Source organism: Epinephelus moara, chromosome 17, assembly GCF_006386435.1.
Source record: "Epinephelus moara isolate mb chromosome 17, YSFRI_EMoa_1.0, whole genome shotgun sequence".
Lineage (NCBI taxonomy): Eukaryota > Metazoa > Chordata > Actinopteri > Perciformes > Serranidae > Epinephelus > Epinephelus moara.
This window is the reverse complement of record NC_065522.1, coordinates 23,805,700-23,833,348: the sequence shown is the minus strand read 5'-3', so window position 1 is coordinate 23,833,348 and position 27,649 is coordinate 23,805,700. Positions and strand designations below refer to the sequence as shown.

The window sequence follows — 27,649 nt, the reverse complement described above, 5'->3', positions numbered from 1 at the left end:
GTGTATGGCGTGTGTGTGTGTGTGTTTGCATGTGTGTGTGTGTGTGTGTGTTCCCTGTATGTGCATGCAGCGGGGCAGCAGTGAGAGAGGAGGGGCGCAAATTGGACAAGTTTTTTGGGGGAGAAGAGACTTTAGAAAACAGCCACACACACGCACTCACGGCAGCTCCATATGACGCGGCGCAGACCTGCGGATTTCCAAACACCTCTGCGCTATTTTTTTTACTTTCTTACATAAGAAGACGCTCCTTTTTACTTCTTTTTTAAATTGTCTTTTCATCCCGATGTGCGGGATGTGCGCGACTTTTGAGCTTTAGTTGCTCGGATGGTTCCAGGAGCGCTTTCCAAGTGCGCAAAAACGTGCCTTCTGCCATTCAACCGACTGATGCCCCCCTCTCTGTCTGAGTCGCAGTGAATCATGTCACGCCGGAAGCAGAAGCGACCCCAGCATCTCGTTAACGCGGATCCGGGGGGCCCACGGCTGCTATCTCACGGTGAGTAAACATCTTTAAGAGCGTACATACGTTTTTGCCTTGAATTTCTTGAAAGAGTGCATCCATCCTGCAACTTAACAGCGCGCACCCCTGCATGCAAAATTCACTTTCAGAGTCTGGGACTCTTCAGAGAGTTGAAGCAAAGCAGAAGTTTGGGTTTTCATGTATTTGTGTGCGCTAATTGTCGCGCAATTTCTCGTTGGTTTTAGTGATATTCACAAGTTTATGTATGCATGGCCGCATTCCAACAAACGCACCTGATTTCACAGACTTAAAAAAAAAGTGTAAGATCTAAGTTTGTCAACCCCTCCTGCTCAGCCATTCACTCTAATGGGCCCCACTAAATGGAAGCCTTAGGCACTTTGGTCGGGGCCAATAAACTTGTCCCTGTGAAATGAATAGAGTGGGATTAACTAACATACATCTGTGGCCATTTTCATGTGCTGTTCGTCCTCCAGGAAACCAACAGGCTGCTCAGCGCTGACTGCTGGAGGTCTTTGATTAGTATAGAGCACTCTCTTATTTGTTAACAATAAGGTGCATGGGGTGGGGGGAAGGGAAGGCAGTGTTTTTGGTAAAGATTAATCTTCCACCCTTCTATTCTCCTCTTCTTTTGCTCTTCGTCCATGCCTTGCACCCCTCTTCCCCCATTTTCCACCTACAATACCTCCCTCCCCTTTCTTTCTCCCTCTTTTTCGCCCCCCAACCCTATTGACTGTATACTCCTACACAGTTGGGGGGGCTCAGATGGATGAGAAAAAAAGATTCAGAGGGGATAGAGAGATTGTTCCTGCACTTGCTCTGTGTTGTAATGGGTTATATCTTCAAGTGCATGCACCTATGAGACTCCCAGCAGGTAAACTTCCAAAAAGAAAGTTCATCCTGGGAGTTTTTTGTGTGTTTCCTGCAGGTTCAGGTTTGTTTATAAGTCACATTAAAGGAATTTCACTGAGGTACAGTCTTTCATTCCATCACTATATCACTCCAGGAGGGAATAGTTAGTTTGTCTCTCCATTGTTGTTACCCTCCCCCCTTCTTTTTACTCTTTCTCACTCTGTGCTCAAGATTCTGAAAGAATTTGACCCCTGAGCAGCAGAGGTCAGATTAGTTGACCAATCAGAGTGTCTGGACAGTGCCCAGAACCCTTAGCGTGGCCTGACCCTTGACCTCCACTGTGACGTAAGGGGGGAAGGGTGAATGGGGAGATGAAAGACGTAACTGCTGTAGGGAGGGGGTGGGTTAAGAGGGGTTATGGGTTGTCTTGGTGATGCCCATTGTCCTCTAAAATGTGTTGCCATAGCAGCAAGGTGGTCTGTAAGCTTTTTTGTGTGTGCAAGATGTTTGAGGAGTTTTGCTTCGGAGAGCACAGATTGAGACAAGAAATTACAAAGACTCATAGACTTGCTGAGTTTCTTCCATTTGTTTATTTGCTTGTTCAAGGCCACTTCCTAGCAGGCATTTCTTTTTGAAGTCGTAACAGGATCTTTTGGTATGCACACAAATTTGCTAACTAAATTTATAAAGAATAACTGGAATCAATGAAATAAACAGGCACTGTAACTGGAGCGGAAAGTTTTAATTAATTTACATACCTGGATATTTGGGCTGATACTGGAGACTGGGTGTTGCATAATAATGTCCCTGCAAAGAAACAAACAAAGTTCTCAAAAAGCTCTTTATCCTCTTTTTCAATCCTCAGATGATCACCTGGGCATGAAGTCACCATCCACATCTCTTGGCTCAGAAGTGACCTCATCAGGATCGTCCTCCTCATCCCCCACCTCTCTCCAAGACTGCCAGCCGCCTCTGGCCCCTCGCCCATCCCCTGGTGGGCTCCACGCGCCCTCCTTGCCCAGTGAGAGCTCGCCTCCTCCCCACTGGCCCAGCCACATCGCCCCCTTCACCACATCCCTCCCAAACACCCACTCTTCCCTCTCACCAGACTTCCCTCACCCCTCGCTGTCATCCCAAACTCACTCACCTCCTCCCTTGGGTCAAACCTCAGGTTCCCACAGCCTGTCCCACCAAGGAAACTCTCACTCCACCATGACCTCCCCTCCGATGGGCAGCTCAGCCACCACCACTACCTCCTCCTCCTCTTCCTCCTCGTCCTCTTCTCAGTGTGTGCCGCCTCACCGCGACAGCGCCAGTCCAGGTCATCAGCAGGCCTCAAGCTCTCCGGGGCAGCAGGGACAGATTCAGGTGTCGCCAACCCTGGCTGTGCTCCTGGAGGAGCTGAGGGTTTTGCAGCAGAGGCAAATCCACCAGATGCAGATAACAGAGGAGATCTGTAGGCACGTTCTGAGGCTCGGAGGCGCTGTCTTTGGCCAAGATAGTAACAACACACAAGCCAGTGGTGCAGACAGCAACCAGAAGTCCACAGGAGCAGCATCTTCGTCACCAACACACCCCTCCACTGCCACACCAGTAACCACAGCCTCATCGCTCTTGACTGGCCTCCCATCTTCCCTCTTCCCCCAGCCATCCGTCTCCAAGTCAGGTGCTTCACATGTCAATGGCAGCAGAGCTTCATCCTCCTCTACCTCTTCTTCATTATCTTCCTCGTCTATTTCATCTACCATCAGCTCCTCTGTGGCCTCCCTACACCCTCTGTCTCTCTCACTGGGGCTACCGCCACGCTACCTCCACGAGAAATCATCCAACACTTCCTCGTTTGGTCATAGCAATGGTATCAGTTTCCCGACTCCTCCCCTTCCTACCACCAGTCATTCCCAGGATCTCCAGCCCAGCTCCTCCCTGGGCTCTGCCTCCTCTTCAGGACGCCCTCAACATGTGTGCCGTTTTTGTGGGAAGGTGTTAAGCAGCGACTCATCACTCCAGATCCACCTGAGGTCACATACAGGTGAAAGGCCCTACCAGTGTCCAGTCTGCTTGAGCCGTTTTACAACCAGAGGGAACCTCAAAGCCCATTTCCTGCGACACAGAGAGCAGAACCCAGAGCTGTCCCTCTCCCTGCTGCCCCCAGCACTGTCAGAGCAAACACAGAGTGCTCCCGGTCCCATCCAGAGGAGGAGAAAACGGCGGGCTGATGATGACGAGCCATTTAATGCAGTGAAAGGAAGCATTCCTGGGATGGCAGACAGCATGGCTTCTTTAGGATTCCTGTCTGGTGCATCTGCTCGGCCCTCGCCCTCCTCTCTACCTCTGCCCCCCTCAGTGGATATGGCGTTGCTGTCCACAGCCCATTCACTGCTACAGCTGAACAGAGCCTCGGCTGCAGCTGCTGCCAGCGCATCTAGCACCGGACTGCCTTCCTCATCTTCGTCCTCGTCTTCCACCTCCACCATGGGCAGCCAGTTCAAAGGAGCAAAGCAGCAGCGATTTGATGAAAACACCCCCCCTCACTCCACCCTCCATACAACCTCCCCATATTCCCAGCTGGCCCACCTCCCCAAGATTCTCTTCCCTGGCGGTGCCTCCCCTCATCACCTTGCACTTCTCCGGCCCCCGGGCCACCCATCGGCCTCCCACCTCACTTCACCTCATCAGCTACCCTTTCCCTTTCCACCTTTCCCCAAGCCATCAACCTCCTCCCCCTCTTCATCCTCTCCCACCACCTCTACCCAGACCTCAGACACCTCCAAGCTGCAGCGCCTGGTACAGAAGCTTGAAAAGCAGCCACAAGGAGGTGCCTCGTCTTCGTCCGCCTCCTCGCAATCACCTGCTGAAGCAAACGGGGACACACATGGCCATGACTTGTCCACCACCTCCAGTGCCTATCGCAGGGAAATGTTAGCTGCTCTCGGCCTGAGCCCAAGTGCCAATGCTGCTGGATTAGTGACCAGCCAGGGAGTCTCAGGTTCTAGCACTACAACAACAACAACTACCCCTTCTCTGCCTACAGTTCAGGCTGCTAATCAGTGTGGAGTGTGTCTGCGTGTCCTCAGCTGCCCCAGAGCTCTGCGTTTGCACCAGGCCACACATCTGGGAGAGCGCCCATTCCCTTGTAAACTGTGTGGCCGTTCGTTCTCCACCAAGGGCAGCCTCAGGGCCCACCTGGCCACTCACCGTGCAAGACCAGCCAACTCCCGTGCCTTAAACTCCTGCCCATTGTGCCCACGGAAGTTCACCAATGCCGTGGTTCTTCAGCACCATATCCGCTTGCACCTAGGAGGGCAAATACCACCTGACGAAGATATACCTCCTGAAGATGTAGCGGAAACGCAGAATGCTGTCTTCAATGACAATAACTCCCCATCTAAAGCCCAACAACTTGTCCCTCTGGCCTTAACAACAAGGTCCAAGTCTCCAGCTGAAGCTCTCAACTCAGGGTCAAAGAAATCCACAGCAGCTGATGCCACCTCTGTGAAGACGGAAGAATCAGAAGGCTCAACACCCAGTGTTAGCCCACCCCTGACCCGTAATCCCCCCTCAGTGGGAGCTGAGGACCCCCTGCGTCTCGGAGACAACGCCCTAGCTGATGGTAGCCCCACGAACGGCTCCATGTACTCTGAGGAGGAGACCCACGCTGACCTGGGCAGCACCAGCCCATTCAAAGCACCCTTAGCTAGTTCTCATTCAGATGTAGTGAATAAAGACGCAGAGGCAGATGACACCCCTTTGTCTCTCTGTGTTTCAAAGCCTGGATTAGAAAATGATGCAGAGGTTAGTAATGATGAAGCCTGCTCCACAGAAAAGCCCACCACAAGTCCTGATCCTAGCCCCAAACCACCAGCTGCAAATCCCTCACCTGCACTCACCCCACCTGCCAGCCCAAAAGCTATTCCTGAAGCAGAAGAGGCCTGTGGCAGTCAACCACAGGAGGCACAGGAGAGAGATGCAGCCCAAAGCAAAGGCATTAGTGAGACCACCAGAGAGCCTTTACCAGTGTTGGATCCAGAGCCGGAGAAGGACGCTCCCATGGAGGGGGGTCATGGTGTGCAGGAAAAGCCCTCAGAGGACCCAGAGCCCCCTGTCCCAGCACCAGCACTGTACACCCAGCCTGCTCGTCCTGACAAACCCTACAGCTGCTCCCAGTGTGGAAAGGCATATGCCAGCCGTAGTGGACTTAAGGTAAGGATTGGAGATATTGTGGATTTGTTCTTGGGTCAGAAGTCAATGATTTTGATGTTGTACGTAGTTTTTATGTCAAGAGAAGATCTCACCCCCCTTGTGTTTTGTCTCCCATCAATAGGGCCATATGAAAACTCACCCTGGAGTGTCAACCAACACCCCCTCCAAGGCTCAAACCAATGACACTGATATTGCAGAGGAACCCAGCTCACATTCAGCCAATAAGAACCCGGTACAGCAGGAGGAAAAGCAGGGATTGGCTCAATCCTCGGGGGAAGGTGACAGCACAGATCCTCTACCTATCAGTGTTGTTTCTACTGTGGCGGCCGAGCCTATGGACACTACTGCGTAGACAAGTTAGCATCCTTAAATGACAGTCTTTAAAAAGGGTCCTGACAAGGGAATGTATTTTTTTAATAGAATAAGATTTGTTTTCTAGAGTTATTAATTCTAATTCATGTTTACCTTTTGTATTAGGCAGATAGATCTAGTTTGTATTGTAGTAACATTGCAAGAGATTTGTGAATGTAGTATTTTAGCCATGTATTTTTGTATTTCAAAGACCACAGTGAGGCCTTATCTTACACACTTCACAGAATTGTCACAATGAGAATTAATTGTTTGCGCTTTTCTTTTGCTGACACCTATTTCAGCACATACTTTCTAAGCTGATTGGAATAAGAGGGATGGTCCAGCGTTTAACAAGATGAACTCCATACCAAAACAGGCCAAATTAGTAATGGCCAATGATTGTAAATATGAGCTGCGGTTACATTTATGCCTTTTTATTGTTACTTTCTTCTTTCCTTTGTTTTAATGCCATGCTGCTGAAAGCATGTTTAAGATGTGCTGAGTTGCACTGCGAGTTGCACTGTGTCCTGTGCTGCCGAAACATCTTCTTAAAGGCATACTTCACCATCACATAATCATTTGTATGTCATTTACTCACCCCCTGTTGCACTGAATTTCAGAGGAAAATGTTGTTTTTCTGGAATGCAACCACAGTGAACAAAGAATCAAAAAATGAAGAAAATTCTTGATAAACTGAACTCATAGGGATCCAGGTTTAACAGCTGCAGAACTATATATAAACATCTGTTTACAAACTCTCACACAACTCGTGAGGTATAATCTAAGTCTTCACAAACATGCATTTTGACTAAAACCTTACTATCTCATGCGCAAATGAGTAGTGCACCTGTGCTGTTTATGCCCAAAAAAGCATGTAGATATGCTATGTGCTAGTTAAAAATGTTGAAAAGAAAACCACGTTTTAAGCTGGACAAAAGATGTGGCTTAGGGACTGACCCAATCTTCATGGACACATTACTTCATATACAGAGTGCATCAGAAATGAAACCCTAAAACCTGGAAATGAGTTAGCATTTTAGCACTCCAGGTTATCTTGTCTTAGAGTCTTAGGGTTTTTTGTTAGATGCCTGAAATAAGGTCTGTGGTTAACACAAGCTTAAGAAACATTCACGTTTTGTTTTATGACATAAAATGCGTCAGACAATACCCCACATGTGAATTTTGAAACTTTCATGTGTCTTAAAAAGGTGGTTGCTAACAAGTAGCTAAATGAGACTACAGAATGTCATCGCGCCGAACCGGCTTGACAGCCTCGTTCAGGTGGCGACGTTATGTTGTGTCACTGTGGTGTAGTTAGTTTATAGCCGAACATCAGGTTTTTACTTTTAGGGACTGCATTAAGGCTTTTAAAAATCATTAAAGTGGTGTTCAATTGCGAGGAGTATCTTGCTGAACAAAACATGTAGCTATAATAATTATTCGTTAGCCAAAGAGCTTATTTTCTGCAATAATCCAAAATCCAATGAAAACCCCATTGACGTTTTTTGACGAGGGAACCAGGCTGACACTAACTTTCATGTAATCATCGCTGGAGCACTCTTTCGTCCCAGCTAAAGTTAGATAATGTTAGCAAAACTCTAGCTAACTAGCTAGCCTACGCAAAGCTACATCAAGAGGAGCAAGCCTGATTTCAGATCAGCATCAGCCAGATTTGCATCGTCCTTATTTCTGTGGTAACTTTAAAGAGATTTGGACAGATCCAGTGGTTGCTGACATAATTTTAAGATCAGATGAATTATCGTTAGCCAAATCAAAGCTAACGTTCCTTTCTTTTTATTACCACCATAAGGCTGCGTGCTGCCCCAAAGTATCTAGCGTACCTTTCTACAGTAAAGAGAGACAAACATTAGGTCTGCTCCAGGTCAGTAATAAATTCATAGAGTACTTTCAATGTTGACTGATAGTCTTGTCATCCTCTCGTCATTTTGCCTTGTTCATAAAAGATAACATCATGATCGTTTGCTACTTAAGCAATATTGCTATCTAATGAACAATGTGGCGGAACGGACACCGGCATGCTTTTTTGGTCAAGTTTGTTCGACGGGCGAGACTAAGATTTGGTCAGTTCATCAAGAATGTTAGACTTTTTTGGATTCTTCGTCCACATAGGAGGAACGTGAGAAAAACAAAGTTGTCTTCCCATTTTCAACATAAGAAGCGGGGAGTAATTGATGTACAAATGATCATTTAGGGGGGTGAAGTATTCCTTTAAACAAACACGTTAGCAATGGTGAAAACCATGACGATAATGATGACGATGATTGTGTTGGATTATCCGTACTTCTGTGAACACTCCTTGTACTTACAAAATTTGCTAGCAGCAAATTATTCATACTGATGATTGTAAATGTTTTTTTTTCTTGTTGTCGACGCGATCTGAAGAGTCAAAGAGACAACAAGGATGAGTCCGTTATAACTCCCCCTCCTTTATCTTTCCTTCTCCCCCTCTTCTTCCCGCTGCTCTCCTCTCTCAGAGCACTTGAGAGTTTTCTGCTCCTGCAGAAATAGTCTGCACTGCATTCCTGCTTTGCCCAGTTTTATATGCTCTGTAAACCCCTTTTTTTGTAGCAATGACAAAATGTGTTCCCATGCCTCCCATGTGATGTATAAAAGATAAATAAAACAATGTGAAGAGGAGACCTGTTGTGGGTTTCTTGTATTTTTTTGTCTGGGTCCAGTTTCAGCTTGCGTCTTTGTCAATTCATTTATCTGTTTAAGTATTCTGTTTGCATGACTCTTATTCCGTGTGCATGTTGGTCAGTTTTCGCTTGTTTGTTCCAGCTCTCGGTGTGTCTGGATTGGGGGGTCCTTTGTCTGGGGCGCTGGGCTAGCTGTCTCCTAATTCTGCCTTTTTTTGCCCCCAGTGTCTTTTAATATGTTTCAGTTCCCCACCACTGTGTGTGTGTGTGTATGTATGTGTGAAAAGGATAATCAGAGCCTGTATGAGTGTGATTGAGGGTGCAGCTGTAGAGGCCGCCACCTCCCTCCCTCCCCCCCGTGCCTCCCCTCCCCTCTCTGTGTCATACGCTCTTTCATACGCACTCTCTTTCATTTTCTCTTTCATTTCTCTCCCTCACTCTTTCTGCTCACCCCCATCACCCTCTCACCCCTGTACTCCCCCCCTCCCTCCTCTATCCTCCCACCCCATGTAATGAGCTGACACACAGGAAGCTCTAATCCTCACACAATGCCACCCCTCTTCCCCCCAGAGTGACTGGGAGCGGGACAGGGGGCAACAGGGACCAACCTGGCCCAGCTGTCCCCAAAATGGCTGCCTTTAATCCCTCCAGTTTTTAGCCTACAGGGGCTCCTGAAACCATGACAACCGGTAACCAAGGAAAAGAATGCTCAGGGCAGGGAGCGGGACAAAAGGAGTGAAAGGAGCCATGTGTGAGAAGTTTGTCCACATGCGTTCGTGGGCGACAAGGGACGTGTCTCAATCAAAAAAAGAAAGAAGGATAAAGAAAAAGTCATTTTAATAGTTTTCAGTTGGAGAAAGAATCGGGGAGGTGGAGGGGAATACTAAAGTCCACAGGTGTGATGGAGACGGTTGCAGACTTGGATGACATGCAACACATTTATCACTCATCAATAAGCATTAATCAACTCTCTGTGGACATCAATAACCTTCAGTAGGAAGGACAAAAGTTATTGGAGGTGTTAAAGGCCTGTGATATGCATATTTAAACTATAATTAAAGAGGAATCAACACCCATTTGGAAGACAAAGACGTGTTTATTCCCACATTTGCCTTTGATTAAAGTGATTTCGGTAATTACAGCTGTCAGTCAACAGGACTGTGGCAGAGCGGTGCTGCTTATTAGAGTTTTTGTGTTTGTTCCTAAAGCAAAACCAGTATAAACATTTAATAAATGGTATTATTGTGTAGCTGTTGGCAGTGTTTATTAACTACAACTCCCCCTGTGGGCACCCATAAGTGGAGGCTGTGTAAAAATAATAAATGAGACTATAGTGAAACTTAATTGTTGACAAATACTGTACATTGAAAACACCAAAAAGGTCCTTAAAGTCACATAAAACTACATCATAATACGCTATAAACCATTTATTAAATGTTTATTCTGCTTAAAATTCCAAATAGAGAATTTTAAGTGTGTGAAATTTGATATTTGGTTTGGCTTTTAAAACATCTTTTTTTTTGGGGTTGTTGTTTTTTTAAAACCCCAAAATTGTATCAAGGTCATAAACAATACTTATTCTACAACACTCTATACAAGTATCTTTTTTTCTCCATTTACTTTCTGTACTACTTAAACTGTTTGATTTTATTTGCCTAAATCCTGCAATGTTTTAAGTCCTGGTTCATCCATGTAAAGTACTTTGTAACTTTGCTTTGAAAAGTGCTTTATAAATACAGTTTATTACTATTAATTCTTGCTTTACGTACTATCTAAACTCTCCTTTTGTACATTTTAAGGGACACATAAATCAGAATAAAGCCCACTTGAGTGACACTGTGATTTAATGTCCTTCAGTATTTCTTAAATCCACAAGAGGGAGCTATGGTTTTTAGTTTGGTCACCCATCAAACCAGTGAAATCATTTGACAGCATTATAACAGGTATATTCACAAATACCCGGGGTAATGACAGACCAAATTGAATCTGCCTGCAAAAGGACAAATCAAAGAAACTTTCTAAGCTGCCTTTCTTCTTCTTCTTTTTCTTTTTCACTTCTGGTACACGTGTTTGTCCACCACCGTAAAGTCAAAACTGCTGAATGAACTCTATGAATCAGCCTGCGGTAATAACATAATGTGGCTGTCCAGCAACATTGTCTGACCCAAATCATTTCCTGAACTGTGAATATGAATTGCTACCATAAAATAGGCCTAAAAGATACAGGGCCTTTAATAAGGTCAGACTGAAGCACTCATTTGTGCAGCAGTCAGTTCTAAAACTAAATATGGAGCTTAATTTCAAATTAAATGCATGTCGATGGGTCTTGAATGTTTTCAAATGTGTGTATCTTTGTTTTCTGTTGAAATGTTTGTCCTTTTGATTCTGCAGATGGAGCTGCTGTGAGGCAAAAAACATTTCAGACTTGTTCTTTAAATGAAAGTATAATTATTATTTTACACTATCATAATCATTATCCTCCACAGCAGTAATGAACATGAGATTGTCTCATTATTTTTGTTTAATTTATACCTAGTGGCAAAAGAAGAACTCAGAAAACAAAAGTAGCAACACCACAGTGTAGAAACACTCTGTTAGGGACTGTTCGTTACTTATGGGGGGAGGGGTGGTGCAAAAAGAGAGAGGCATGTCAAATAATTTTTTAAGCACTGGGGAGGGATTAATGTTTTTTTGGGAGGGGCACAAAATTTTAAATTGTTGTATTTTGCATTTACTTTACTTAAGATTTTTTTTGTTTGTTTTTAAAAGCATACCTTCCAAACCCAGGTAGGTTTGGAAAGCATGACTGTATGATTTAAAAAAACAAAAAAACAAAAAATTAGCATTGGGTTTTCACATTTTGATAGTTCGTGAATGTATTATGTGTGACCTAAGTTTCTGTCAAGAAAAAAAAGTAACCAAACCTTAATTTAAAATAGCCTATATATTTCATCAAAGTCACGTTATTCTATGTCTCATTTAAAATTCCGCCAAATATAAGCAGTTTGCACGAACTAACTAGCATGCACGACAAGAGTGAAAAACATTGGCTTTTTTTTCTCAACTCCAGTATTTCGTCTTCAACTTTTAACCTTTAACTTTCATACATAAAAGTGTAGGTTTATGTTCAGTGTAGGGTCATGCATTTTCTGCCAGTCACTCAGGAAGGCTCAAGGGAAAATATTTGTAGCTTCATGGAGGGTCAAAATAAATAAATAAAACAAAGCCACACCCAGCCACTCAACTCCTCTGATAAATAAAGAACAGTCCCTTACAAATCTTACTCAAGTAAAAGTATCTTAAAGTAACTAATAGTCTCAATATGCAGAGTGGCCCATTTCAGAATAATTTATTAATTTATATACTGCTGCAACCTAATCTGTGATAATTTAGGATATTTTATTCGCTGATAATATTTTGTAATAGTAATATCAGTCTGTAAAGTCAATAAAAATAAATGTAATATAGTAAGAAGTGCAATATTTCCCTCTGAAACGTAGTTGAGTAGAAGTATAAAGTAACATAAAATAGAGATACTCACGTTAAGTGCCTCAAAATATGACTTAAGTACTTTCCACGACTATATTATGAGTCGTATGGACTTTTCATTGGTTTAGTTTAGTGCCTTATAGTAAGTTTATAACTCATCACATATTATTATAATAATATAATGATGTCCGTAGACACACACTGCCTGTTAGTATCACTGTAACATTTATCAAAGGACTGCGCTCCTCCACCAATGATGATGATGATGATGATGATGATTACACGTCTTTGATTTGCGCCATAATTTAATTAAAACTCTCTGATTCCGTAATAACTCACTCAGGAGACACAATGCGGGGCAATTAAGCTCTTCCCCTCCCCTCCCCTCCCCTCCCTCCGTGTGACTCGTTTCCTTGGTAGTAGAAACCAGAAGTACATAAGAGCCTCAAGTGCATCAGCTGAGGAGCGCAGTCACAACCAGAGGAACCCGCTGCGTAAAGACGGAGGAGGAAGACGCACGAGCAGGAGGATTACTACTGACTCTAATAGAGAGAAAGAGCAAGGAAAAGTCCAGCTGGTGAAAGGAGGTGATAACATAGAATATTTGACATTATTTGGGGTCAAGTTGGACACACAGGAGGACACACAGGAGGACACACACGGAGCTGAAACGCGTCTGGAGAAGGTGAGTGTGCCCAAAACAGATGCAAGGCGTTTCCTGATAATTCATGCGCACTGATACAAGAGTTTACAGCTCAGTCTGTTTATCATTTATTAACCTGTAATGTCCACGTGTGCCTTGCTGTCTCTAGATGCACCCTAATGTGACTGGAGGAGGTTTTTCACATTTTACTTATAATTATAATGTCAAAAAGATGCCAAATAGCCTTTTTTTTATCACAGCAGCCAGATGATTCCTCCTCTAAGTCATCTCTCAGATAACATTCAGCCTCCTCATGATCATAAAAAGCTTAGCTCCAGTGATAAATGCACTATGAATCCCCTAAAAACAAAGGACCTGATTCATTTCACTACACACTTGAGCTGAGAGGGCTTCCCTGATCCAGGATGTAACCTTGAGTAACTCATGAAGGGTTACTTATCAGCGGCTTTTTGGACCTTGCACTCTCTTTTCTTTAACAGTGTGTGTTGCACGCGTTTAATCACATGCAGAAAGACTCAATCTACTGTCCTTTTCCTTCGCAGTCTCTCCTTGGTGAACCCACGTGCTGCTGATCTGCTGCTGCTGCCTCAAGGTACCTTCTCCTCACAAGCTGTCATAATTGTCTTTAAACCTTGTTCTTAATTTCTGGTTGAATCTACAGTAAATGTCTCACGCTGTATTACTTGTTTAGCTTCTTCTGCTTATTATCTCGGGATCAATTTTTACACCGGCACACCTCATTGTTCTTCTAAGTCAACGTTCCTGGTTGTTTGATCGGTCTCCGTCTGGATCTGCTCATCAAGAAGTATATTTTTGATGATTTGAAGCCACTTTTCACCTGAAAAGTAAAAGTTTTTAGAGGGAAGGAAAACTTAAAATAGTTTTGGATGTCACCTTGAAACAACGGCTCCATCTAAACCTTTACTTTTCCACCAAATGTAGGGGTGCTTAAGCGCCTCTTACCCTTAAACAACCCAGAAATGTGTGGTTTTTTTTAAATGAAAACACAATTAAATTCAGCAGTTTGATGACTTTAGACTTGACAAAATCAAACTTGCAACTTGACTTGGACTCAAACATCTTGTGACTTCACCTTGACTTGAGCCTTTTGACTTTAAAACACTTAATACCCCCAACTCCAAAGATTACAGTAGGTTATTTAAAAAACCACAAATCAATAAATCTCTTCATTTCCTGAATCAACAAACGTTAACGCCATTCATTCCCAACCACTCAACACTTAACCCCCCAGATCCATTTGTTTGAACCAATCCAACAGCATCTAATCAAGTTGCAGGAGACAACCGTGAACAACTAACGATAGTAACTGAGCACCATGTGGAGAGAATTATACCTAAGGTCATTTTGTCGTGTACAAAAAATACAGGTGGTCAACAAAAACCTAACTGCAGTACGTAGCCTAAAATGTGCAGGTTGAAAATTACAGATGGAGACAAAAAAACTTCCAACGTCATTTGGCAGTTGAAGTTGCACAAAGAACAGTTAGTCGAGGCTAATGTTAACATAGTTAGTGAGCTAATGCTTAGCTAACATTAGCTTAACAGCTAGGTAACTTTTTAAAATAAAGCTGTTTGAACAGCTTCAATTTTAAAAAGCATTTATGACACTTATAAATGTATTACTTGTTAAAAATGGCATTACATTTGGCGAAAAGCGCATTATAAATTCTTCAGGATTCGAAACTAAAAGTTTAGGACTTGGGACTCGACTTGGGACCCGCCAGTTTTGACTTAGGACCTGAGTGCTAATGTTAACATAGTTAGTGAGCTAATGCTTAGCTAACGTTAACAGCGTTGATGTTAACAGTAACTTTTTTGGCATAGTTGTTTTAATAACTCACTTGTTAAAAAGGGTTCAAGATTTATGTAAATTTAATATATTATTACTCTGTTGTTAAAATGTCAATAAATTTGGTGGAGAGCACACTATGACTTGTTTGCTTGAACTTCAAAGTTCCCGACTTGGGACTTGCCTGTTTTGACCTCGGACCTGAGTGCAAACACTTGAGACTTATTTGTGACTTGTAAAACAATGACTTGGTCCAACCCCTAGCACAAAGTACAATCAGTTGAGGCTAATGTTAACACAGTTAGCAAGCTAATGCTCAGCTAATGTTAGCTTACGTTAGCTTAACAGCTAAGTGGCTTTCTTGGCAAAGTTGTTTTACCACCTCAAATTGAAAACGTATTCAGGATTTTTGTAAATTTAATATATTATTACTCTATTGTTAAAATGGCATTAAATTTGGTTTAAAAAAAAGCGCGTTATGACTTGTTTAGGATTCAAAACTCAAAGTTCAGGACTTGGGATCTGCCTGTTTTGACTTGGGACCTGAGTGCAAACACTTGAACCTTACTTATGACCTAGAAACAATGACTTGGTCCCACCTCTGACACAATGTACACACACACACAAAAACTTCCAACGTCATTTGGCAGTTGAAGTTGCTCAAAGAACAGTTAGTTGAGGCTAATGTTAACATAGTTAGCAAGCTAATGTTAGCTAAGGTTAGCTTAACAGCTAAGTGACTTTCTTGGCAAAGTTGTTTTAACAAATTAAATTTTAAAAGCGTTAATTTGTAAATTTAATATATTATTACTCTGTTCTTAAAATGGCATCACATTTGGTAAAGTGCGCATTATGACTTGCTTAGGACTCTAAACTCATAATGTTTACGACTTGGGACATGACTTGGGACATGACTTGGGACCTTGTCAGTCTCGACTTGGGACTTACCGGTTTTGGCTTGGGACTTAAGCGCAAAGACTTGAGACTTACGAATGACTGGCATACCAATGACTTGGTCCCAAAAAACGGTCAGTCGAGGCTAATGTTAACATAGTTAGCAAGCTAATGCTTAGCTAACATTAGCTTACAACGTCAATTAAGGTCAGTCAGTTTCCAAGTTTGTGTGCACTTAGATTGTTGAGCCTATTAACACAGAGTGACACTGACCCATAGAAGTCAGTCATGCAGAGAGGTGAATGAACATGCCGTCCAACATGTGTCTGACTCATCATCAAACTCCATACATGCTGAGGATGATGAACTTTGGAAAACATGTGACCAGCCACTGTGCTGACGCTGTCAATCTCTGCATGTGTGTGTTGGTGAATGGGTGGGCAGCTATGAGTCAAAATCTCTCTCAGTCGGTAATTCTTCCCCAGCTAGTGGTTACTAATGACGAGCTGGTGTTTTCAGGCATGCCGCATGTTTGCTCCTCTCCCTCGTCTCTCTGTCAATACACTCAACCTTAAAAGGCCATTTGCTTTGCGGCCTAATGGCTTTCCAATACACAGCGCGGCTCTAATGTCCAGGCTCGTGTGGTATTATGTGATTTCTTGAATGTTTGGTCTCACATTAGCGCCATTGGCATGTAAATATGTTTTTGTTTGACTAGATTCGGACAGGATTGGAACAACACAAGTATTTGCTGTATGTATGCTATGACAAATGAGTCTCCATGGTAACCGCATCACTGATACGACCTGTGTTTCCTCCGCAGATGGCAGGTGATCACAGATAACTGGGGGAAAAGTTAAAGTCACACATCAAGGCGGAAAACTCTCAATTTGTGACTGACAACTTGCTCAGAAACATTCGTAATTAACAAACAAAGCACCAAAAACACGAACAATGGCGTCCTACAGCCCCGCCCCAACACAAGAGGCAAACAATGGCGGCCCTCCATCTGTGAAGTCTGAAGGCTCGGGGGAGTCCATGAAGCTAAAAAAGGAGATCTCCCTCTTGAACGGGGTCTGCCTGATCGTGGGGAACATGATCGGCTCGGGGATCTTCGTCTCACCCAAGGGCGTCCTCATCCACAGCGCCTCCTACGGCCTCTCACTGGTAGTATGGACCGTCGGGGGGATCTTCTCTGTGTTTGGGGCCCTTTGCTACGCCGAGCTGGGGACCACCATCACCAAGTCAGGGGCCTCCTACGCTTACATCCTGGAGGCCTTCGGGGGCTTCCTCGCCTTCATCCGCCTGTGGACGTCGCTGCTGATCATAGAGCCGACCAGCCAGGCCGTCATCGCCATCACGTTCTCCAACTACATGGTGCAGCCCATCTTCCCCACCTGTATAGCTCCATACGTGGCCAACAGGCTGCTGGCGGCGGCTTGTATATGTAAGTACACATCTGGAGTGTGTGTAAATGTGTGTGTGTGACATCAAGAGAACAAGAGAAATGTGAGTCAGTGTTCAAGTGATATAAAGAGACACTGATGAGGTCTGCCACAGCTGGTCTCCCATCCTAAGAGGAGCATGTGAGCTTAATAGACTAGAGAAGTGAAATATGGTGACACCACTGCTGCAGTCAGCAGGTCTGCGGCAGAAAGTATCACTGACAATACACGAAAGGGGAACTGGGCGACTCCTAAAACCTCAGCACTAGTTAGGAAGAGTGAGGGGAAAAGACATTTTACTCAATCTAAGGTTTAGAAATCCTGGTGTGATGCCTCACACGTGAGGACTTGAGTCACTTTGAGACTTTTTTCGTTGCTATGGGAACAGCCAGAAATTGTTCAGAAATGTAGAGCTAAACTTTGTAGGTGCAGTGCTGCTCCCAGGGCCCGCCTGGTCGTGCCAACATTACTGTCTTTAGGAGGCTGTGGTGCGCTCATTTTTTAAGCTAGCATGAAGGTAGTGGTATCTTGTGAAACGAGACAACCTAAGGCATCCAATGGTTTCAACTGTGTTTGCATAGCTCGTCAGCAATGGGCTAAATAACACTCCAAATTTAGGCTAATTTTTGGCTAAGGGAACAACTGGCACAGCCATTTTCAAAGTGGTTTCTTGAACTCTCACCTCATGATATCCAAATGAAAATGGGTCCTACTGATACCCACAAGTCTCCATTAAACTTAAGACGGCTTGTTCCCAGTTAATTTTTTGTTTCTTACAATCAATGTACCCCTTCAAATTAAATCAGTGTATTTGTCTTTTTAAAGAAAAGGACAACCAATCTATTTGAAGAACGATAAATCGCCTAACACATGTATACAGAGTCCTGCACGGGTCCATTTTTGAAAACCTGCACCTGCCCATACCCGAACTGAACCATTACCTGTCATTTTGTCTAACACCCCATGACCTTCAGTGTCCCCATCTGGCCACCCCTATGAAACATTTCTGGGGGCACCACTGTGTAGGTGGACGTGGCCCAGATTGCCGAGGTAACTTAAACACAATGGCACAGAGAAAGAGCAAAGCTGACAAACTGAATTAATCAAACTAAACAAGAAATTCACAAAACTGCTCACTGAGGCAACCGAGCACAACTGAAGAGGTGAAGAAATACCAGCGCTCAGGCAACCTGACACTGAGACAAGAACCCAAGACAGACAGAGCGCTTGTTAAGGTCGTATCTTACAGACAAGCCCTGATATTTAAGATAAAAAAATACACATGTTGTGCTAGTTTGCAATAAATATTACCCATTCGTCCACCCACACATGCATGTATGAACACACACTTAAATACATGCACACACACACACACACACACACACACACACACACACACACACACACACTTGTGCCATGCACCGATAAGCAGTGCTCAGAGGAGGAGAGGCTGATAGCTGCAAGGTAAAGTCCTGCAGTGAGACTCTGACCTGAGAGGCTAATAGGCTTCTAACAGCTCAGCACAGGAATGAAGCGAAAAAACCAAACTTCCTGTCAGTGAAGGGCTTTTACACTGTGGGAGAGTGAGACAGGGAACTGTGCCTCTGTTCCCCAATTTTATCCTATTTTTATTGCTTTTACTCATGCTGTCACTGTCAAACGTTTAATTTTAATCTTATTTTTCTTAGCTCTCAGCAGAACTTCTTATGAAAAAGTATGTAAGCTTCAATCGACATTGATCCAGTTTCTATGGAAGCCTGTTTATGCCGGAAAGATATATATATGCATATACTCAAACTACAGTCTCATAATGCTGATTTTAGTCAAATTGTTTTACTTTATGTGTCATCATTCTGACTTACTGTCTCCTAATTTTGACTTGCTTTATTTTAAATGGTAATTTGGCAAAGTTGTTTGTAGGGCAACTTCAGTATATTCCAACCTGGACCCTATTTTTCAATGTATTTGTGTCTAAGTGACTGATGGGAACAACATTTTTTTGAATTACTGTGATACTGAGTGAGAGGGCTGCAATGTAACCACTTGGGGCAATATGCACCTTCAATGCACATCTATTGAAAGTGCTTGTTTTTGCCACTGACAGGCTCGGATTGTTATTGTAAGTGTCTGACATCATTATGGAAAGGATCCCTACAGAGATAGACCTTTTTATTTAAGAGAAAGATCCTTTTTGTTTGACCAGAAACAGCTACGAAATTGCCATTGCTAAACCTCACCAGAGTCCATTGAAATAAACGGTAATTTTAGTGTGTATAGAGCCAGCATGTTTTCACATCTAACTGGGTGAATTAAGGTTTTATTTCAACCAAACCAGAGTTTGTGATTCTTGGGACACCTTTTGTGCATTAAACTTTGTTGACTTTGAATGAAGTATGTTTTATGATGATAATATCACTGATTATTTAAATGGAGTCTGGTGGGATTGACGATCGCGAATTCCGGGCTGTTTCTGGTTAAACAAAAAGGTCTATCTCTGTAGGGATCCTTTCCATAGTGTTGTCACACACTTATAAATAAAAACCAGAGCCTGTCAGTGGCAAAAACAAGCACTATAAGTGGATGTAAATTTAAAGTGCAAACATGGCTCAGAGATAGACCTTTTTGTTTGATGAGAAACAGCCCTGGTATTGCTATCGCCAATTCCACCAGACTCCATTTGAAATGACAGCAATTTAATTCATGTCAAACACTTCATTCAGTTGACAGAAACAGGCTAAAACTCACAAAAACTGTCTTGGTTCACCCTTCCACTGTTCCAGCAATCACCAACTCTGGTTTGGTTTAAATAAACCCTTAATTCACACTGCTAGATCTAAAAAAAATATGCTGGCTCTATACACGCTAAAATTACTGCTTTTTTGAATGGAGTCTGGTGGAATTGGCGATAGCAATTTTGGGGCTGTTTCTGGTGAAACAAAAGGATCTTACTCTATAACAAAAAGGTCTATCTCTGTAGGGATCCTTTCATAATATTGTTAGACACTTATGATAACAATCTGAGCCTGTCAGTGGCAAAAACAAACACTTTTAGTGGACATACATTGACGGCATGAGCATGTCATGAGTGGCTGTTTTGTGGCTGACAGCAGCAGCCCTCTTACTCAGTACTGGACCAGTTTCAAAAACTGTTGTTTCCATCAGGGTCCACGTTGAAAAATACCAAACGTACCCTTTAATATCACATTCTTTCTTTTTCTTTGAATAGTAGGTAAAAATATTGACTTTGATTTGAATGATTCTTGTTCATTTTTATCAATCAAAACTTTTCGTACACCTTTTTTATCTCCCTGGAGAAAATGGGCGTTAACAAATCTCAGACATGACCCTACTGCTCACCATTTGACCATGATGTGTTCAGTTATTTCAGATCTATCAGAAAAGCAGGTTTTTGAAAAAATATCTACAGCAGTAAGAAAACATCCCCTCATTTACTCACACAATATCATGTAACCTGAATGTTTTTTGCCCTCCATCATCCGCAGTGCTGGATGTCAGAGCATTCCACCTGCACGGGAGTTCACAGTTAGTGAGCAGCTGAATGAGTTTTTAAATATCTCCATTTCACTTCACATCTGGACCGTATTTGACCTCCACTACCAGTCAGCCAGCCTCCTAAACCCGATCTCACACCTCCCACCCGTCTAACCTTTCACTGTCAACACACCACGCCTCTACTTCTGTGTGGCAAAGTCTCCCTCTGCATCGCTAATCGCTGGTCGCCTCTGTCTGGAGCTGTGCGTTGTGTTGTGTTTGACCGGGCCTCCTGCTGCGGCCCGACTTGTTATGATCCTGTACCCGTCAATGTGGTAGAAGATGATAGTGTTATGATTCATCCCCACACTGGGGATCAAGGTGGTCAACATGGAGGAGAGGGCGGTGATGTAATCCAGTTTTGGTGTCCTCTTTAAACGTCTGGGTGATGTGGAGGTCAGCGTGGAGCGATAAGTGAGCAGGAGCGCTTTGACTCTGTAGATTAAATACGTCCACTCAGCTGGTTTGGAGGTGAGTTTGTTTAATCAGCGCTTACGAGGAGGAAGATTTACATAAGAAATGCTTTTAATCTTGGGGAGGTTTTCACTCAAAATGAGCAGACATCCTGTGCCTGACGTGCTACGTTTATGAGCGTGAAGGGATTATGAGCTGATCAGAGGCCAGAGAGAGATAAGTCACAGAGCGAAGCATGAAAACATGTTTCCCAAGAACATCACTGCAAGTAAAGGAAGGCAATAAGGAAAAAAGTAGCAGCTGAGACCACTTGTCCTATCAGTCATTAAAAGCTGCAGGTCACAAATCACCAGAAACATCAGTGACGGTTTCACAACACTCAGCTTGTAAAAATTTGTCTGACTTCCACAACTGTACCTGTGTGCACTGTGTGTGTGTGTGTGTGTGTGAGAGGGTGTATGTGCTGCACTCAGCTGTTTCCTCGTCTGAAAAACAACAGGCCAGTCTGCTTGAGTCAGCAGCAGCGTTTCCTTAAATCACTCGCGGAAACATGCTGGCACACACTCCATTTACAGAGTAAATGTCACCCACTGAGATTGTTAAAGCATTTGATTCTGTGAGTGTGTGTGTGTGCGAGTAAAATATCCATATTTATGCATGTGTCAGGTTTGCTGACCTTTGTGAACTGCGCCTATGTGAAGTGGGGCACCAGGGTCCAGGACTTCTTCACGTACGCCAAGGTCATCGCTCTCATCGCCGTCATCATCACCGGCCTGGTGAAGATCGGACAAGGTCAGTCACTCTAAAACTATCAGAACACCAGATGCTTTTACACATGACATGTGCGGTTTGAATGATGAATTCATGGTGAGGATAACGGCTTGAAATTAAACAGCTGTGTTGGTGTCTTCCAGGTCACACGCAGAACTTCGAGGGCCTGTTTGAGGGCTCGTCTCAGGACCCAGGAGGCATCGCTCTGGCTCTGTACTCGGCTCTGTTCTCCTACTCAGGATGGGACACCCTCAACTTTGTCACAGAGGAGATCAAGAACCCAGAGAGGTGAGGACAGAGGGACAATTATGAGTGTTCAGGAATGTTTAACCAGCACACAATACACATGAAAACATCTAAACCTTTAGTTTGGATCGAATTATCTTCACTGGAACCTGGTTTAGACTCACTCCGTATTCAGAAACTGTGCCTTTAAACGAGCCGTCAAGACTTCCATGAGGTTGTGATGTCACAACTACACATCTAGAGAGTCTTTCTATCTTGTACAGTGCATCTACTCATGGACGAGAGGCTCGTGACAGATCCACGGCTGAGCTGTAACGTTAGCTTGCTCAGCGGTGCTAGGTGAGCTAGCAGTAGATGCACTCTTCCTTCTGCGTGGTGACACAGTTAGCAGGTGTAGCTCATCAGAAAGAAAATAGTCCCTACATGAAACTGTTCACAACAAAGTCTGTAGATTATCTTGAGTAACCAGGTCATGATTCGTTCAACACTTGTGTCACTGACTTTCTCAAACGACCACAGTCGCATTGAGAGTATGTGTGTGTCTGAGCCTTTCGGCGTGATTCACACGGCCAAAACTGATCAAATGAACCGAGGCTACACATGTGATTGGATCACAAGCCCGCCCCCCCCCCAGAGTTCTCAGGCAGATTAAGTGACAAACACCCCCAGTTCATCACAACCCCCATCCTCCCCTCACCCACAGGGTCGATGTGCTCTTGACCCCGAGACTCCTGAGGAAGCCTGAATCTCACACACTTGATGTCTAAGCCTCTGTGTATCTCAACCCCTCTGCTTCCCTCTGCTGTTTGATTGTGTGAACTACAGGAATCTGCCGTTGGCCATCGCTATATCCATGCCCATAGTCACTGTGATCTACATCCTGACCAACGTGGCGTACTACACCATCCTCCCTATGAATGCAATCTTAGACAGCGATGCTGTAGCTGTGGTAAGTGCAAACAGTCCCTCATAACTTTACTTTGGGTTTCCATCAGTCAAGTGCAGCTTTACACCATTAAATCTTCTCTTTCCAGACATTTGCAGACCAAGTGTTTGGTGTCATGAACTGGACTATTCCCCTCGCTGTGGCTCTTTCCTGCTTCGGAGGGCTCAACGCCTCCATCCTGGCTTCCTCCAGGTGAGTGACTACATTTTTCAGCCATCAGCTCATCTGTGTTTTCAGCTCTCACTCATTGAGTCCATCAACATCACTCATCACTGTTCTGCTGCATATTTCTGTGTCTCTAAAGGCTGTTCTTCGTGGGCTCCAGAGAGGGCCACCTGCCCGACTACCTGTGCATGATCCACGTCTTCCGCTACACTCCCGTCCCCGCCCTGCTCTTCAACGTCAGTCCGCCCTCACCATCTTTTATTTCCTTTTGTTAAATGGTTTAATTTATACGGAAGCGTAATGTATTCGCTTCAGAGGAAAAGGTTGCCCAATTTTCTGAATTAACAAAATTATTATTTCAGAATTTTGAGAAATAATTTATAAAATATCTCAAACCATTTTCACGGAAAAAAATGATGCTAGGTTTTCAAAATTAATGAAATAATATTGTTAATTCAGAAAAACAAAAATTTACGAGATTATTATCTCTAAAATCCAAGAAAAAAAAACATTTTTTTTTTTAATGAAAACTTCTCAGAATTCGAAGATCATCTTGTTGATAAACAAGAATAGGGCAAATACTTTTTCTGTAAAAAATTTCTGTTTTTCCGAATTGACCAGATTTTCTCGTAAATCGAGATTAGTATGTCCTAAATTCAGAAAAAACTGCAATTGTTTTTTCCAAAAAAACTTTTTTTTGTATTTAATGAGATAATGAATTAAAAAAAACAAGAGCAGATTTTTTTTTCCCCCATGAAAACTTTTCTCACAATTCTGAGATGATAATCTTGATTAATCAGAATAACAGGACAAATATTTTTTTCAGAAATTTTTTTCTATTCATTTTTCTGAATAAACAACATTATCTCATAAATCAAGATTATTATTTCCTCAGTTGAGAGACGCTCATTTTTCTGAATTAATTGAGTTAATAATCTTATTCATCTAGGAAAAAGGGCATATTTTTGTCTGAAAAAGTTCTGCTCATTTTTCTGAATTAATAAGATTATTATCTTGTTAATTTCACCACAAAAACTTCTCTCAGAATTCCGAATAATAATCTCATTTATTCAAAAAATTGGGCAATTTTTTTCCCTGAAAAATGTTATGCTTGTTTTTCTGAATTAAGGAGTTAATAATCTTGTTAATTCAGAAAAAAAGTTCTGCTTGTTTTTCTGAAATAATAAGATTATTTTTTTGTTAATTTCGACATGAAAAATTTCTAAAAATTCTGAATAATAATCTCATTTATTTAAAAAAAAGGGCAATTTTTTTTCCTGAAAAAAAGTTCTGCTCATTTTTCTGAATTAATAAGATTATTATCTTGTTAATTTCATCAAGAAGACTGTTCTCAGAATTCAGAATAATAATCTAATTTATTCAAAAAATTTGAGCAAATTTTTTTTTTCTGAAAAATTTTATGCTTGTTTTTCTGGACTTACTAGCTAATAATCTTGTTAACTGAAAAATGTGATGCTTCTTTTCATGAATTAACAAATCAATCAAATTAATCTTGTTAATTCAGGAAATAGGGCAGTTTGTTTTTTAGAAAAAGTTTTGCTCTTTTTTCTGAATGAATAAGATTATTATCTTGTTAATTTCATCATCAAAATTTCTCTCAGAATTCTAAATATTAATCTCATTAATTAAAAAAAGAGCAGAATTCTTTTACATTAAAACTTTTATCATAATTCTAAAATAACCTTGTTTTTTTTTTCAGAAAAACAGAGCAGATAAAGCAGATTTTTTTCCTCAGTTGAAAGCTTTTTTTTTTTTTTTTTTTTTAATTTCACTGTTGCATCTTTAAGAAAACCCTCCTTACATTTCACAGTCTGACTCACAGTGCTTGGTGTATGTCTCTGCAGGGCATCATGGCTCTGATATACCTGTGTGTCGAAGACGTCTTCAGACTGATCAACTACTACAGCTTCAGCTACTGGTTCTTTGTTGGTTTGTCCATTCTGGGGCAACTGTATCTGCGCTGGAAGCAGCCAGACAGAAAGAGACCTCTCAAGGTAAGAAGCACAACCAGTGATATCGTCTTTTTAAAGTATTCCTTCTCACATATTCCAGCATCATCTCATCTGCTCTTGTCTCTCTTCTTCCCTCAGCTCAGTCTATTCTACCCCATCATCTTCTGTCTCCTCACTATCTTCCTGGTGGTGGTGCCGCTCTACAGTGACACCGTCAACTCGCTGATCGGTATCGGCATCGCCCTGTCAGGAGTGCCCGTTTACTTCCTCTGCTGCTACACTCCGGCCAATAAGAGGCCACTGTGGCTACGGAGTGCCATTGGTAAGAGAGCCGCACTCTGACATTGCTTTCATACATTAAAACCATCTTAAATAATGATTTTTAAAGCAGGTGTCTCGAACTCAAACAACCTTAAACACTATAAATGGATTGGATACTGGAACAACAGCTACTCACTCCTCTTTCTGATCTCCTCCATGCTGTCTTTGTTCGCTTTTCTCCTTCCCACAGCTCACAGGTGTGTCTCATTTGTCTCCTCACTTTCCCCACCTTCTTCCTGTTGTATCGTATTACACGGCAGCTTGCAGGTTTGTCAGGAAGCAGTAGATTAAAAGATGAATTCACCCACAAAATCACCATTTTAAATCAACAATTAATGCCGTGTTACCCTGACTCCATGGAAAACGGCAGAATATTAATTGGGCACCACGTTCAGCAACAGTAAAATATCAGTTTACAAGTCTCATTTATTCAGTTGCATGCTCAGTACTCCCCAAACACATACACTTTAGCACCAAATCCTTCCTCTCTTGATCCATGTCTCTCTCACACACCTTTTGATTTTTTTTAAGTCAGTTTCCTTTCTCTTTCCTTTTGAGGAACCCTGATTTCCATTCGTTAGGAAAAGATATGACAGTGTACGTCGGTGCTTCAGGAGCGTAAGCAGTCACTCACTCGGCTTTAGCTGCATTCAATCGCCATAAAATCATAATTTCATTGTGTTTTTTAATATTATAATGACAAAAAAAGGCATTCTGATTCAGAATTAGGTTGTTTTCACATATAGTCCTTTTAAAACAAACTGAACTCAGTCCTCTTAAAGTGCACCAAAGAGTGCACCAACAGAAAAGGGACTTGGTTCTTCTTGCCTTCATATTATCAGTTCATATGAAAGAGGTTTCTGGTCCACTTCAGCTCTGATGGGGCCTCAGTCCTCTTTCTGTTCATAAAAAATATATTGACATAGTTTCGTTCTTATTTTGACGTGGCACGACACCCTTCGCTTTCAGATGAACTTAAAATTGGAGGAAAACCATAGCGTTTCTGTGCTGTAGACTGTTGCCGTTTGATGCATTCTACATTCCACATCTGGAGATGTGCAGTATCTTCCGTGGACCAAACTACTCCTCATCCTGTGTCCTTGCAAGCGTTGCAGGCGGACATGGTTTCGTCTGCTTTTTCAAGCGTCCAAGTGCAAGAGCGTGTGATCTAGAGGGCTAAATACAACGGCAAAGAGCAAAGCGAACCTGGAGCACTTTGTGTTCACAAGGCACAGGTCAAGTGAACCGCACCGTGGACTTGAAGCGATCCGAACTCAGACCATCTTAGGTTCAGCTTGCTTCAGAGGGGTCTGAGTTCTCTTCGAGAGTTCACATATGCACAAAAAATGCCGAGTCACCGCTTTGAGTCCTTTTAGAGGGCCGAAAAGGACCAAGTAGACGAATGCTAGTGGAGGGGCAGACAAACCCTTTTTGCGTCTTTAGTTCAGACTTTCAACTGGATTATTGAGTCAATTCTGAAGGCCCTCCTCCCATTGGGGCCCTTGGTACTTAGTCCCACTTTCCTCTAACTTCAACCAAGTATTAGAGCTCCAACTGTGCTCTTGTAAATGGAGACCATTACAGGGTTAACAGGTTTGGTGTCAGTGTTTACAGCCAAATTCAGGCTGATGATAGATGAGTAAGTCGCTCTAACCTTCCTCTTCTCTCTTCCTCTTTCAGCTAAATCTGGCGTCCTCATTCAGAAGGTGTGCTTCTCCGTACTGACCGAAATGGATAAGGACGAGTAGACGTTTGGTTTCAACACTCTGCCGGAGTCTGACGACGCACAAATGTAGAACCTGAAGTGATCCCGGCCAAGCGCTGCCGCCGCGAGGCCTGGATGGACGAAGCATTTGGGCTTGAGCTGGACCCAGCTCTCCGACCTGTCAACCATCACCCGGTGATCACGTTAATGAATGTATGAATGATGGCGCCCGGGTGCTCGTTGGCAACACTTCACTCTAGCTGACTTCAGAGGGAACATTTCAATGCACTCCTGAAGAAATCAACACCTCTATTACAGAACATTAGCAGAGAATTATTTAATTATGTAAAGACAAGTATGTTGTGTGCACATACATGTAATACCTTTTTGATTTTACTGGGAGGTGGCAAATTATTATATGGGGAGGGCAGAACATCTTTGAAACTAAAAGCATATTATTATTAATATTTGCACAAAGAAAATCAAACAGTAAAAGAGATTAGAATATGTTCACTAATGTGGGGTAAAGTTTTATACATATATGTCCACCGCGAGGTCTAGTGAAGGGCTATTTTTACACAAATTAACTTTTTGTCTGACTCAAACACGGGCTGTTAATGTAAAAAAGTTTGAGACAGTCGAGTTGCAAACATGTATTTATAATAAAATTACTTGTTGACAACATAAGTTGACTTCTTTCTTTCTTTCTGGAGACTA

The 27,649-nt window shown here is 42.7% G+C and overlaps 2 protein-coding genes across 2 annotated transcripts; both read left to right on the top strand.

The window, feature by feature from the left end:
- The first annotated feature begins 99 nt into the window (after window positions 1-99).
- si:ch211-212k18.5 (sal-like protein 4) lies at window positions 100-8,537 on the top strand. The gene is made up of 3 exons (XM_050067113.1): window positions 100-493; window positions 2,193-5,527; window positions 5,649-8,537. Exons 1-3 carry the CDS (start codon window positions 418-420, stop codon window positions 5,877-5,879), a joined length of 3,642 nt encoding a protein of 1,213 aa, XP_049923070.1. The 5' UTR covers window positions 100-417; the 3' UTR covers window positions 5,880-8,537.
- A 3,935-nt stretch (window positions 8,538-12,472) lies between these two features.
- slc7a7 (solute carrier family 7 member 7) lies at window positions 12,473-27,590 on the top strand. The gene is made up of 11 exons (XM_050067170.1): window positions 12,473-12,712; window positions 13,234-13,283; window positions 16,218-16,841; window positions 21,472-21,597; window positions 21,720-21,864; window positions 22,648-22,771; window positions 22,857-22,960; window positions 23,073-23,169; window positions 24,799-24,948; window positions 25,045-25,228; window positions 26,908-27,590. The coding sequence occupies exons 3-11, from the start codon at window positions 16,349-16,351 to the stop codon at window positions 26,973-26,975; spliced, it is 1,491 nt and encodes a 496-aa protein (XP_049923127.1). The 5' UTR covers window positions 12,473-12,712; window positions 13,234-13,283; window positions 16,218-16,348; the 3' UTR covers window positions 26,976-27,590.
- The last annotated feature ends 59 nt before the right edge of the window (window positions 27,591-27,649 follow it).